General features: G+C 34.9%; 2 protein-coding genes across 5 annotated transcripts; one reads left to right on the forward strand and one right to left on the reverse strand.

Moving 5' to 3' along the window:
* The first annotated feature begins 1,633 nt into the window (after positions 1–1,633).
* Positions 1,634–2,860, forward strand: LOC120128668 (acetylglutamate kinase, chloroplastic-like). Its single transcript, XM_039146306.1, has one exon. It carries the CDS (start codon positions 1,685–1,687, stop codon positions 2,753–2,755), a length of 1,071 nt encoding a protein of 356 aa, XP_039002237.1. The 5' UTR covers positions 1,634–1,684; the 3' UTR covers positions 2,756–2,860.
* Positions 2,861–6,316: 3,456 nt separating this feature from the next.
* LOC120128763 lies at positions 6,317–9,581 on the reverse strand. Of its 4 annotated transcripts, none has more exons than XM_039146394.1 (6): positions 9,268–9,581; positions 9,100–9,155; positions 8,843–8,990; positions 8,530–8,631; positions 8,226–8,453; positions 6,317–6,587 (listed from the first exon to the last, which is right to left on the reverse strand). In XM_039146394.1, the coding sequence occupies exons 1-6, from the start codon at positions 9,412–9,414 to the stop codon at positions 6,444–6,446; spliced, it is 825 nt and encodes a 274-aa protein (XP_039002325.1). In that variant the 5' UTR covers positions 9,415–9,581; the 3' UTR covers positions 6,317–6,443. The 4 variants fall into 4 exon arrangements, with proteins under 4 accessions (XP_039002325.1, XP_039002324.1, XP_039002323.1 ...); XM_039146393.1 differs by lacking the exon at positions 6,317–6,587 and adding an exon at positions 6,685–7,334 and having other exon boundaries at positions 8,226–8,450; XM_039146392.1 differs by lacking the exon at positions 6,317–6,587 and adding an exon at positions 6,685–7,334.
* Positions 9,582–14,465: the final 4,884 nt, after the last annotated feature.

Raw genomic sequence — 14,465 nt, forward strand, 5'->3', positions numbered from 1 at the left:
GAAATTTAAATTTTAGATTCGAATATTTCAAGTTTCATTACTTAGGCAATGTAAAATTGATAGGTACTAATTTTGGACGATGTGGGGTGTTAACATTTCCCCACGCGTAATCAACTCTCGAATCCTTAAAAATGAATTTACGGCAATACGCATACCAAATTTTTTTCTTTAAAATAATTTTTCTTAAAATTTTTTAGACGTTTTTAGGTATTTGACCTACCTAACACAAAGGTTGATGATGACTCTAAATCCAAACCGATTCGAATTACATGCCTTTAAATTTACCAATTCCAGTGATTAAGCTTCTTTTGTATAACATGACTGCAACCCTAACAATCAGATCCTAGCGATGATTTTACTAAGGTAAGGCTGAGAGGTAAAGGAATTCTCTGACCACGGTTTAGTGATTAAATAGTTACCAAATATCGTTCAAGGACCGTTTACAAGAACTCCAAATAGTTGGAACGGGTATGAGAAGTGACATGAAAATAATCGTTCTCTACGTCTCTCAGTCAAAATGCTTGAGATAGTTTCCGAGTAAGGCATTCATCTCCCCAACAATTTTAACTACAACTGTTTGAGCAAAGCTTTCGACAACCAAAGCGTGAATCCAATCGAAAGTATACCATAAAAAATTGTTCGAATGACATCCTCATCGAGGATTTTAATCTCATCTTCATCAATGATTTTCTGATCTATAACCGCTCGACTCATAGTGTCTTCGACAAGCATATCCTTATAAGAAATTGAGATCGAGGGTTTTGTAGCAATCAAAGTCGTTCCCATCGTAGGATCTCATCTTGATCTATTATTAGCGGTCGGAGTGAATTCCATCTCAACATCCTTCATAGCGGAATCTAGGAGGTTTCTCGTCACAGCTGCGGGGCATTTTGCTTTAAGGTTTCATGATAGTGGCTGAATATAGTATCGATACTATTACCAAAATATCAGTACTGCCTAAAATTATTTTTGGTAAAGCTGACTTAAATTTGTTAGGACTCCATAAAAACTTGTATAAACACTATATACTCATGTTTACTTCATGCAATATCAAATACCCATTTCATACATGCCAAACATCATACTTAAAATCAATGCATTGATTTTCAGTGTTTTAATCCATTTAATATAAAATTTATTGATAAATTCAATACAAATATTAAAATTCAAGGGTGTTTAGAACAATTTACCCTAATATCAAAATACGACAATACTAAAAACAAAAGTACATTAATTTCCCAACAACCATATTTTGAGAAAGGAAAATAATAAATGAGCAACAAAAAGTTAAGAGTTTTTCATTTTAGTTCCTCTATTTTTAAAATTTCAATTTTAACCTAGTCATCATATATTTAAGTGAAATTCCGTTATTATTCTTTTTAGTTAAATTTGTTATTAATCTTTATATTATGTGTAAGTTGCAACTTTATTTATTTATTCATTCTAATTAGACTATTTTAGACCTTATAATTTAATTATATTGTCATCGTATAGTATGTATTTTTTAAAAATTTAAAAATATAAAATTAAAATTAAGTAAATCAAAAGATAGATTAAATCTATAATTTACGGAGACTAGAAAATAGAAATTGGTATACGTAATACGTTTGAGTTTTGATTACAGCCGTCAGTCGTCAATTCAGTCTCAGGTGCAGCATTAGGTCTCTCACCAAAAGCAGAAGAAATGGGCGCAATAGCCACCCCCAAATCTCTCAATTTTTGCTCATCACAAGAGCCCCTTTCATCTCTCTCGTTAACAATATCGAAAACCCTAAACCCCAATGTCAATTTCTCAAAGACCTCGTTAGCCCCCCCTTCTCGTCGTCCTCATCTTGCCGTAAGAGCTTCTTCAACCTCCCCCACCGCTCTCAATGACCCGCCTAATCCCACACTTAGCAATTACGATCATCAACTTCGAGTCAAAATCCTCTCTGAATCACTTCCATACATCCAGAAATTTAGGGGAAAGACCATTGTCGTCAAATACGGCGGCGCCGCCATGAAATCTGCCGAGCTCAAGGCCTCCGTTGTTAGGGATCTCGTCCTTCTCGCATGCGTTGGCCTCCGTCCCGTCCTCGTCCACGGTGGTGGTCCTGAGATCAACGTTCTGCTCAATCAGCTCAGCATTCCCTCTCAGTTCCGCGATGGGCTCCGTGTGACCGACGCCCGGACCATGGAAGTTGTTTCCATGGTCCTTGTTGGAAAAGTTAACAAAGACCTTGTCTCCCGTATCAACTTCTCTGGAGCCACCGCCGTCGGCCTTTCTGGTATGGACGGCCGTCTTTTAACTGCCCGGCCCAGCCCAAATGCTGCACAGTTGGGGTTTGTCGGAGAAGTTGCGAGAGTGGACCCTACAGTCCTCCAAACGCTCGTGGCTAACGGAAGCATCCCGGTGATTGCTTCAGTGGCGGCGGATGAGTACGGGCAGCCTTACAACATCAATGCAGACACTGTTGCTGGAGAGGTGGCCGCGGCATTGGGAGCAGAGAAACTGATCCTGTTGACCGACGTTGCAGGGATTCTGAGAGACCGCGAGGACCCTGGAAGCTTGGTGAAAGAAATTGATATAAAAGGAGTGAAGAAAATGATTGAGGAAGGGAAGGTGGGCGGTGGAATGATTCCGAAAGTGAATTGTTGCATTCGATCCCTTGCTCAAGGAGTCACCACTGCTAGCATTATAGATGGTCGTGTCGAGCACTCCTTACTTCATGAGATTATGACCGATGAGGGCGCTGGAACTATGATCACCGGTTAAACATTGGCATACTCTTTTCTTTTTTGTTAGTTTTAATGTTGTAAGTCACCTATTTATTGCGGTTATGAATGCATCGCTACAAATTTCAATGCCTTTTTTGCATTAGTTCCTGAGCATGTTCCTTTTCGAGCTCAATTGTGAGATGTTGAAATTTGCTGGCTCTGGATTGAGCATTCTTCTGCTTCAATCTCGCCTGGCAAGAATAAAACGGGTAATATGGAAGCTGAGCACAATTTTAATTAAGCTGCATATGTGTGATACTGGCAGAGGCTGTAGCTTTATGTTTCATTTTCTCTGCCTTGAATCACCTTCTTTAACTTCTATACGTTCCTCTCTTTATGTGTTTATATCTTTAATATTTTTTCGTTGCATTTAGTTTTATTTGGATTCTCCCTCTTTTCTTTGGCTATTATTTTTCTTGCATGTAGGGATGTTGGTTCACTGTGACTTAATGTTTTATTTGCTTTATGTTTCTGGTTTATTGGAATATCAAGTTGCTTCAGTCGCCCTTCTTTGTATGGTAGATTAAGGAACTCCACAGGTTCCTCCTATGGAGCTGTATTACCTGGATTCAGGATGAGTTTCTTATGTTTGTCACAGGCATGTTTCACTTTTTTTAAAAGTCCCCCCCCCCCTAATATTTGGAGAATCATACCGCATGCTCATGTCTAAATATGTGTCAGACATATGTACTTCAGGAAAACAAATAGTCTAGGTAACTGGTAACATAGTTATAGAGCGGGTTACTTTTATTCTTTATCTGCAAGCAGCATTTTTTACCCCCTTTATCATTCCATCCTTTCAAGTTGCTTTCCACTCTACCAAGGAAAGCCTTAGGGATGCCTTTTATGACTGAGTTATATGCTGTGTTTCCTCATGGCATTTTAAAAGCTTGCAATATATGAGCAAGCTAAGGGAAAGAAGTTAGTAATCAACGGGAAAGAGTAATAGAGAAAGGGGAACTAAAGTTTTAGTGAAATGAAATTTAGAAATGATGATTGTTAAAAGGAAAAGTGAGAAAAATGTAAAATTAATTACATTTACCTGAGTAGATTTTTTTATTATATATATATAAATATATATATATTAATGATGATGATTGTTTAACCAATCTTTATATCATTCTATCTCACTTGGATTCGGATGCTATTAACAAGACCTAGCTGGAGAACTGTTAACATTAGCATCAAATATTTCATCTTAATCTCTATTTGATGCTTGTTTTGAATCACTATCCATCTAAATTAACTACAAAATTTAATCTTAATGTATCCTTGACAACAACATGCATACATAAAAATACTAGGCAGTAATGTGAACTGAGTATAGTATAACAGCAAAAATGACCACATCTATCTGATAAGAAATATCGAGTTAGTCTGGTTGGTTCTTGGAGGAAAGAACTCGAATTTAGTCTCTTCCTACATGGCCATTCTACTTTCAGCTGAAAACTGATGAGTGCTTTCCCTGTCCTACAAAATCATGCTAATTAAAACATAAAACAAAAGAAATAGCAAACTCGTAAAAATGCAAATCTATGTTGTTCTTAACTCTTCAATTCTGTTGAGGTAATTGTATCCGACATCCGTGTCAGACATTTTCAGAAATGATTAGAGAGATGGTTCCTCTAAGGACCCTTAAAATACATATTGGAACTTAGGAAAAGATTGAACATATTGGAACTTAAAATACCCGTGTTTGTCATGTGCCTGTATTGGACACTCACATCACATGTCTGTCTAAGTAACATAGATGCAAATGATACAAACATCATTACTTATTATAAGTGCTTCAACTCAGGTATGCTAACACCAAGCTTGTAGGTTTCATGCCCTTTTACTTTAAATGTGTCGTAAAGGAAATATATATTCAGAATATGCTTGACTTTCCAATGATCCAAACCTCCATTGGGCAACAATTTCCGAGCGAATTCCTTGGACATATCATTAAATGATAGAGCCTTAAGACATTTTAGATAGGAAATGCCTGCAGGCAATTCTTATATATATAAGAAATTGAACTCTTTGTATATGCCAGAAAAGCAAGGTGATGTTATTTGTAACATAATATTGTTAATGTTCATAAGTAGGGTTTGGAAGTCCAAACTTGAAGGGGGACATAAGTAGCATGGGACTCTCTTTCGACTCAACTACCGTACTTGGACGCTAGCCCATCTTGTGCTTTCTTAAACATTAAACTATCGTGTTTGGTTAAAACCTTTAAATTATATTATTATTTTTCAATAAAATAAGTTTTTGATTCATCCAAATGTATTTTTATATCTTGACCTGTATCTTTATAAATTATTATTTTAAATCAGTGTTGATTTATTTTAACATGTAAGTTAACTATTAGTATTTATTTGATCACGTTCCAAAATTTTATTTGGATACAAATAAAAAATGAAAGAGACTTTAATGTAAACTAAAAATTAAGGACTTAATTAACTTTTAAAAAATTAAAAATACTTTATTATTTTAACTAATAGAAAATAAATATATTGATTGAATCACATAAAATAATAAAAGATTTATAATAAAATTTCCAACTGGTCCATATTTTAAATTCACTTTTTCTTATAAAAAAAAAGGAAAAAATTGATATTAAACACAAAATATATCAATTAAAATTAAAATATTGTTTGATCTATGCACATTAATCTTGGTCGATAAATTTGGTTTTCTAAAAGTAATCATTGGACCGTCATCCCTCCAACGACTTGCGAACATAAGAAAGTATATAAAGTAAAATGAAAGGAATTGATTGAAGCCACGACCTTAGCAACCCTGCATTTTTTTTTATTTTATTATTTGTACCCAACAGCCAACAGCAACCTTAGTAGATTTCCTATTAACATCATAACCACCCTCCTTTCCTTCTACTGTAATATCTCAATTTGTGTATGTACCCACGTTGTATTTCATATTATTTTTTCGTCTTATAAATTATACCATATTTGTTTATGCTCACGTATAATCCATATTTCTATTTGTGTTGTGTTTATAATAAATGTACAATCAATTATAATTTGAATAATGTCGCTTCCTAAATTTTATAATTTTACGTCTCTTAAATTATAAATTATAAATTTTGCATCCCTATGTGAAATTTAGTTTGGAAAATGAATCCAGTTGACTAGCCCCTAAGCTATTCTATCCATTCATTTAAATCCTTATTTGGACAAAAAATGTCTGGTGAATGGTAACTCTGATTTCCAGTTGAGCCACCATTGTCTTGTTTAATTTTATGTTTCCACTGATGGGAGAAAGAATTAATAAATTTAATAATAGTTTAATTGAGCCAAATTAAAATAAAATGCACGTGGCTATGATACTTCGATTATGTACTTTTTATATTGTATAATTAACAAATTACACCACTAAAATATCAAATAGTCATTTTTTATATTACAAATATGGTTTTAAGTATAAATTTGCCAAAATGATTATATAAAGAGACAAGTTTCCAGTGATAAACGGATAGTTTTAACTGTTTTAATCACCACATTCGACATGACTGCAAAACACGTCAAAGCTGCCTATAAGCCAATGATTGTGACTGAACCCACAAGCAAAAGCCCAGCAAAAAGAAACGTGCAAAGCAAGGCAAAATCACTATAGCTCTGTACAAGTATCCAGTTTCTCTTCTCTGCTGAGGAGAGGTGGATTCATGGTAGGTCAAGGTCCAATCAGGCACCAGGTGAAGCATCCCGCCAATATCCACATTCAGTAATGCCACATTCTGAAAGAAATTTCTGATAATCATCTTCAAGTCTACCATAATCCTCAAGTGCCTCCTCGTACTGGATGCATGCTTCATCTTCTGAAGGACCCTGCACAACAGTTCAAAATTAACTTAGCATCCAACCCCAATTTTAGCAGACACCTTTTGGCTATCGAACAAATAAAAAACAATAACTATATTATGATTGCTAATACTCTTTATATGCGACTGCTTTTGTGTTTTCGGTTTCATTGATCTCTAGTGAGCTCATTCAGTAGGGCTTGTCATTGCTAATTGGCAGCTTCAGGCTTCTCCATACTGAATGAATTTGACAACAAGAGGTGCAAAACAATACAGCAGACCTGGTGTTCCTGGTTTTGCAGGCAAGCAACAAGGTACAAATCCGGTGTTACCAATCCCTATAATCATGGAGAATTTTTTCAACTAGTGTTATCAATTCCCATGTGTGCCATGCATATCATGGAATCGTCCGGTCCCTTGTGTCTGAAAACATAAGAACAATCAAGGTCACATGTATCACCATTGGCTTCCCTTTATGCGTAGCATGATGAATGAATCATATAAGTAAAAAGGTCTTGGGCAAAGCAGCACCAAATGGAAAAGATTGGAGTTCCATCATTGTCACCCGGACAACAAACATACAAGGAAACCATATCAACCAGTAGGCCACTGCATAAGTGAACAATCATCCTTGAAAGTGTATATTATGCATCATTCTAGTATGCAGTACCTGCCAAGCTGTTAGGCATTCTTCCATAGCAAAACCCATTATTGTATCTTCAATTTCGTGAGCAATGCCAAGCCCTATGTAGCATGTATTGAGCATTCTCCGGCTCTGGTAGCATCATTAACTTCCACAGACAGAGTGTCAGTATATCACAATCATATCTCCCACCTGAAATGGATGTAGTGTAATGCTGCCTTATGCCATCAACAGTGCCACTGAAGCAAAGAATTATAATGCAACTTATTGTCCGACAGACAGTTTTCTACTCTTCGGCATCGTCAGAAACACAAGAATCATACACTTGGAAATACCGCTTCCAAACAAATAAACTTGCAATGATGCCACACCCAAGGCAAGTGATTCCCAGCACAAAGGGTCATTTACCTGAAGCTGTGAGACTAGGTTGCCCAGTGTACAATCATTGAGTCAGCAAAAACTTAACAGAAGAAAAATATTTCTACTATTCATAGGTGATGGCATAAGGATTATAGGGACTTAGTTTTTCTGAATTCCTATGGGTTACTTACCTGCTCTGCTTGAAATTCAAAGTTCTAATTTTGAGGCTCTAAGCCACTTTACATGGATACTATCCTTTTCATGGTCACTCATGTCAATATAAGATCATATGGTCACCTTAGCAGGCACATCAAAACAGTTTTTCTTTTTGAAATAGTTTTAATCTCAGGAAAAAAGGGAAAGCAATATGAAGCTATTCCAGATAGCAATATAAACCTGTGCAATAGGGACTCCAACCGATCAATTTACTTTAAAAAAGAGAAATATAATGGTATTTTATCTGAAGAAAGAAACACGACTAGATATCGGTTGAATACTACATTTCTTGCAACTGAGTATATCAAATGTGCTATATTCTATGATATGGGTATAGAAAGATCATGGCAGATAAGGCTCAAGCTTAAAAAGAAGACAAGAAATTGGCTTTCCTAAAATTCTGCATTATATGCTTGACATATACTACATGTTGAACTGAGTACTTACAATAGAATCAAGGCCTAATTCGGAGTCGAAAACATTTCCTTCTACAGTGTCACTGAGGGCATACTTCCATCGCATGCGTTTTGCCCCACAGTGAAGTGCTTGAGACTTATCAACAGCTTGCTGTCTTATGCCTCTGGCAACTCTTGTGTGAAAGGTACTGATTACACATCCGATGCAAAACGCTATAAGAGGAACCACAACTAGAAAATAACCAGTGGATCTAGCCTGCTAATAGAGTGGGAAAGCCTGTTGAGCTTGCATAATCAAGGAATACCACTGTGATGGTTTTTATAAACAGACTTACATTTGATTGATGATGTGAAGTTAGCACGGTGAACAATGTTTTCTCTGAAGGAACTTTAAGTGCACGAATGGAACGCCACAACTTACTTTTCTTGACTCGGTCCTGATTAGCAGAAAAGAAAACATACACGACCAAGGTAAATTTCAACAAAAATCTGATTGAAATCCCAGCGTTACCCAACACAATTCAGGCTGAAAGTTTTAAACTAAGTCCAAACTACAATGTTGCCTTGTTAATTTGCTAGAGCATTACAATTTTTGAAACATGAAAGAATATGGTAATAGCTCAACAAACTCGAATAATTGGTACTTACAAATTTAGTGTCTAGAAGGGAAGGAGCAGGGATGTTAAGGAGCTGGCCTTGGAAGACAAGGTCAATATCCACTATGTTCTTATTAGCAGCTGCAATGGAATGAACAGACACCCCATACATCTTTGAAATGGAGGACAAAGTTTCACCTCTGCAGTTGAGATTACAAACTTTTCACCCCAGATAAACTTTGCACACTAAATCATGATCAAAACCCAGAATTTAGAGAAAAAAAGGAAGGTAAAGGAGTTTCGTCTAACTCTTTCACCACATGACCGCAGGAATAGTCCTTTGTCTCGTTCTGCAATCTCCATTTCTGACACCAAGAAACCAAACCATTCGTTTTAGCAAAGCCTACAAAAAGTCATCCTACTAGTGAAGTAACTATAATTCTTACGAAAATATGGTGTGGGAAGAGAAAGAAAAACCTTCACTAGGCCTTGAAACCGTTGGATTTCAGCAGCTGCCCAGGGTTTAAAATTCAAGGTGCGGGTTGGGAAGCTTGCTTTTGTATGGTCCGAAAGAAGAGATTTTGAGAGCAAGAAATGTTTTTTATGGCTAAGCTTCACTTCCATGACATGAGAAACCAACGAAAATGGAGAAGGAAACAAGAAGAGAAGAACAATAACTATTTTTCGGACAATTCCAACCCTTCATTTATGGTGGGTTGAAAGCGAGAAATGGGCACTGAAGGGAACGACTCTTTTGTATTTTCTTGCTAGATTCCTTGGGCCCTTACACAGTTAGTGAATAGTGAATGCGTTTGCCATAATTTCTAAATTTGAAAATGAGTTCATTTAAGGACTTGTTTTAGCGGCATATCAGCTGCAATTAACCAAATCACAACTCAAATTACTGATTTTGTTGTCAAACATTGAGAAGCAATGAAAATGTTAAACCAAGTTTGGGGTGTAAGACCATACAATTGTGTTAACCTAGAAAACACGATTGGAATATCAAATCTTTTTTTTCTTCATATCTACGTAATACATGTACAAATATATCCCATCATACCACCATTCAAATTCTTTACATGCTCTGTTAATATTGAATCTCTTAGTCATATCCCATTTTGACTTGTACATTCTCAATTCAACCGATTCTTCAAAATCTAAATACAAGTATGAGAATACGACGTCAAAAATATTTGAAATTGGTTATAAAAAAAAACTTAAAATATAGTGTATACCAGACAACTCTGAATCCGAACAAAATAGTCTACTGATACAGTGAACACACTGTCTATTCTATCTAAATAGCAAGTTACAGAACAAAGAAATAGAGTGTGTTCCCAAAGCAAATATAGAAAACTGGTTCCACGTAAGTGTAACTCAGAGGAAATCAACAAACCTAGACATGTGAACATTGAAGTCATTTTCTTATAAGAAAAAACTCATTCCCACTCCTGAGTGGGCAGCTAATGATAGGAAGGGTGAAAATGAAATAAATGTGTAGAAGCCAAGGGTGGGGACAGAAAATCGCCTGAATTTAATCAAATGTGATAGAGAAATGCTCATTTCTATTACATATCACCTCACACGGCAACTGTGGAAAAGTAAGTACAATATTCATATAATCTACAGTCAACTGGGTGGACAAATAATAACGTCTTTAACGGTCAACAAAATGTAAAGCTCCCAAGTCCGGTGAGAAGCTTCACCTCTAAATGTAATTTTCTCTGCTCTTCAAACATCACTATTTATGTATTAACGTACACTGGCAGTCTATTGAACAAAAAAGAGGCAATCCTTTGAGTAGATGGAGAAAGATGACTATATTATCCAATGAAACCGTACAACATTATACCCATTGTTGCCATCCGTTAATACAAGTGTTGGCCAACACGGAGTTCCTCTGCGGAGGTTGCCAAACTCTCGGTTACGCCACAAGGTTTCAATGTGAACCATGCGGTTTAGATCTCCATCATCACTGGGCCGACTGCCCTATGGAAATCTCTTCTTTTATGCACCAACTAGTCGTTTGCAAGCCAGACCGTGTGTGACGACCCAGTAGAAGGACTTTTCTATAGGTGCCAGATATGTGATTTCAATGTGCACCTTATTGTACGCAATTACCTGAATCTACACGGCATGCGATGCATAAGGATCATCTTTTGTGGGTGCCCGTCGGGTGCATGGTCTGTAAAGATATGTGTTGTAATGGCGTTATAGATGTAAGGATTGCGGCTTCCATCTTCACCTTGACTGTATTTTAGCACCTTGTGAGGAGGAAATTAGGACTCGATCGTTGGGAACAATAGCTCCACCACCACGATCAGCTTGGCCGCCTGCTTATAATTGTGGTTATGGCCGCCTGCATACCTCCTCCTCCTCGGTACTTTGCACATCCTTCATTTCCTCATGCTCATGGTTATGGGGCCATTCCTCCTCCTCATCAGTACTATGCACATCCTTTAATTCCTCATGTTCATGGTTATGGGGGCATTCCTCCTCCTCCCCAGTACTTTGCACATCCTTCATTTCCTCCTCATGATCATGGCTATGGAGCCCCCTCTAGCAATCATGCTCAAAGTAGTGGCAATCAAGTTGAGGGACCTGGTGGCAAGGTTTGAAAGCCAATCTACGCTATTGTTCAGAGTCTGGTGTTACAGAATACGGCTATCGGATAGAACAAAATCACAACTGATAATTTGAGAAAAATAAAAAATGAAGATAAAAGAGACACAAAATTTACGCGGAAAACCCCTAAATAATATAGGGTAAAAACCACGGGCAACGGTAGAAGAATTTCACTATGAGAAAATATGAATTACAACTCCTCTCGATCTACCAAGAAGAAAACAATGATAATTATCTCTTGATAAAAAGGAGAAAACAACTCTCAAGAAACTCTCTAAATTCTCTAGTATTGTAAGAAAGCTAGAATGCTTTGGGATGGTTTTGAAGTTAAATGGGTTGGGGTATTTATAGTTAAAACTTAAGGACTAATCTTGTAAATACCCTAAAAGTAAAGTGACTAAATTGGGTATTTTACCCTTTATTATTTTATCAAATTTGGTGGCCAAATTTGACTAAAATTAGCCGCCCTTAATATTGCCAAGCCGCCCCATTTGTTTCATTCTCTTTTTTGACTTTCAACAATCTCCCACTTGAAGATTTGATTGGAATAATTATATCTTCACACCATTCTTTAATCATGTCTTGACAATGCAATGCATGGCGTGTCTCACCCACAATATTGTTTCTGAGATTTTACTTGTCCGGGACGAATATAAAATTAACTCTCTAATAATAAGTATAAAAAATTAAATTGTAAGAGTGATAAAAAATAAATAAATTTGTTTGTAACTATTTTTTATTACGTTTAATAAACTATCTAATAAATACATAAATGTCTTAGACATTTTCGAGACCCGGAGGCGAAACTAAAATATAGACCTTTATAAAACCAAAATATATTATAATACTTTGAATAATTAATTTAATATTACATTAATAAATCATATAAAAATGATTAAATTAGGGGTTTAAACTATAAAAGTAAAAAGTATGATTGAAAAAATTAGGTACCTCAATTATAAAAGGTAAAAATTGAGATTAAAAAAATTAGGGGCCTTGATTTTAAAGGTCAAAAGTGAGATTGAAAAAATTAGGGGTCTAAATTATATACTTAAAAAATGGGATTGAAAAATTAGGGGCCTCAATTACAAATGTAAAAATTGAGATGGAAAAAATCAAGAGTTCAATTATAAAGGTACAAAGTGGGATTGAAAAACTTAGGATCATCAATTATAAATATAAAAAAATTGGATTGAAAAAATTAAAGGTCTCAATTATAAAGATCAAAATATAGGATTACAAAAACTAGAGACCTCAATTATAAAATTATAAAACTAAAATTAAAGAAAATTAAAAAATTAAATTGTAAAAATAAATAATATAATAAAATAATTAGAGGCCCTTTAAATGGGGCCCTCAAATTTTGTTGAGGGTGCACCCTTAATAGCAAAAAATATATATAATTTTAATTAAAAGTAATTTAAAAATATCATATCAATATCGTTATTGATTTTTTAATGATGGATAACTATGTAATGTTAAATATAATTTTAAAAAATTAATAATTATATAATTAAAATTAAAATAATAAAGAGATAATTAAACCAATAATTTATTATATTTTAATTATATATAAATTCTATAATTTTAGACTCCGGGCAAGGCCTGGGCATAGGGCTGTAAGTGAGACGAGACAGATCGCGAGTTACTCGAGATCGACTCGATTAAGGCTCGATAAATACTCGGATCGAATGGATTCGACTCGAGCTCGAGCTCGACTCGAGTTCTTAACGAGCCGAAACGAACTACTCGATATTCGACTCGAAAAGCTCGTGAGCAGCTCGAAAATATAATATATTAAGATTTTATTTTTTTAGAAAATAAATTATTAATAATATTAAAATTTATGTATTGATTTATTTTTAAAATTAAGTAAGATTTTTATCTATTTAAGGTTCATGTTTGAGTTTGAGTTTGAAGCTTCAATCGAGTTAAGTTTAAGAATTTTTTTTTTCATTTCGAGCCTTTTCGAGCTTATCACGAGCTTCAGTTCAGGATTTCGAATTCGAGTCGAGCTTGAAAGTTTTAAACTCGCGAGTTTTCGAGTCGAGTCGAGCTTCATTTCAGAGTTTTCAAGTCGAGTCGAACTCAGCAATACTCGAACTCGACTCGACTTGTTTACACCCTACTGGGCAAGTGCGTTTACCGGTATAATATCAATTCAAGTGGATTTTCCTTTTTCCGATTAGTTTTCGTCAAATTATTTTCAATGTCGAGAGTTAATTTCTATAGTTTAATTCAGTTAAACCATTGACACACTGACTTATTCTTAAGTAAGTATTATAAGACTCATGAACTCTTCCTTTATTATTTTTTTCAAGAATTTAATTTTAATTATAATTTTAATGGCATGACATGCTAATTATATATATATATATATATATATCTAATTTTTACGTTATTTTTATTCTTTATCTGTTAGTATTTTTAATTAGTTTTATTCAACCCAAAACCTATAACCGACCCGATTATTAAATTCCTCCACCTGATACTCGACCCGACCCATGATTGAGAAGATTCTATTGGACCGAACCCGATGCGATTACATTAAAAAATCATCACTGAAGCAACACTCAAAAATTAGGGTTCATTAAAAATCATAAAAATAAACCCAAAAAAAATCAGCATATACAAAATTATATAAACCCAAAAAAAATCAGCATATACAAAATTATATAAACCCATTGCTATACAAAATCATGCAAAAGGAAACACATCTGATTTTGCAGCTATCATTTTCAATTTAATCGACCTATTTGAATTCGAAGATGATTGTATAAGAGTTGAGAGAAAAAAATTGTTATACTTGAGATTTCATGAAAGTAATGGTTAAAAAATAGAAGAAAGAAAAGGAAAAAGCAAGATGAAAAATGAAATAAAGCACAACAAGAAACATGCACAGAGCACATGAATGTATAAGAGTTGAGAGAAAAGAGTTGGAGAAGAAGATTAGGAAAGCAGGCGGTAGGGAAAAAAACGAAAATGGCAAAAAGCTGATATATATATATATATCAAGTCGGATATTTTTAATGTATAACCCCGAACCT

This window comes from Hibiscus syriacus, unplaced genomic scaffold (genome assembly GCF_006381635.1).
Source record: "Hibiscus syriacus cultivar Baekdansim isolate YM2019G1 unplaced genomic scaffold, ASM638163v2 tig00110482_pilon, whole genome shotgun sequence".
In the NCBI taxonomy this organism is placed as follows: Eukaryota; Viridiplantae; Streptophyta; class Magnoliopsida; order Malvales; family Malvaceae; genus Hibiscus; species Hibiscus syriacus.

What these genes read in the sequence shown, in the direction of transcription:
- LOC120128668 (XM_039146306.1), top strand. Translation starts at nt 1,685, where the DNA reads ATGGGCGCAATAGCCACCCCCAAATCTCTCAATTTTTGCTCATCACAA.
- LOC120128763 (XM_039146392.1), bottom strand. Translation starts at nt 9,414, where the DNA reads ATGGAAGTGAAGCTTAGCCATAAAAAACATTTCTTGCTCTCAAAATCT. An exon ending in CTTCACATCATCAATCAAAT is followed by an intron (nt 8,454 to 8,529) that starts GTAAGTCTGTTT and finishes CCACTCTATTAG; the next exon opens with CAGGCTAGATCCACTGGTTA. An exon ending in AATTAGGCCTTGATTCTATT is followed by an intron (nt 7,335 to 8,225) that starts GTAAGTACTCAG and finishes TGATGCTACCAG; the next exon opens with AGCCGGAGAATGCTCAATAC.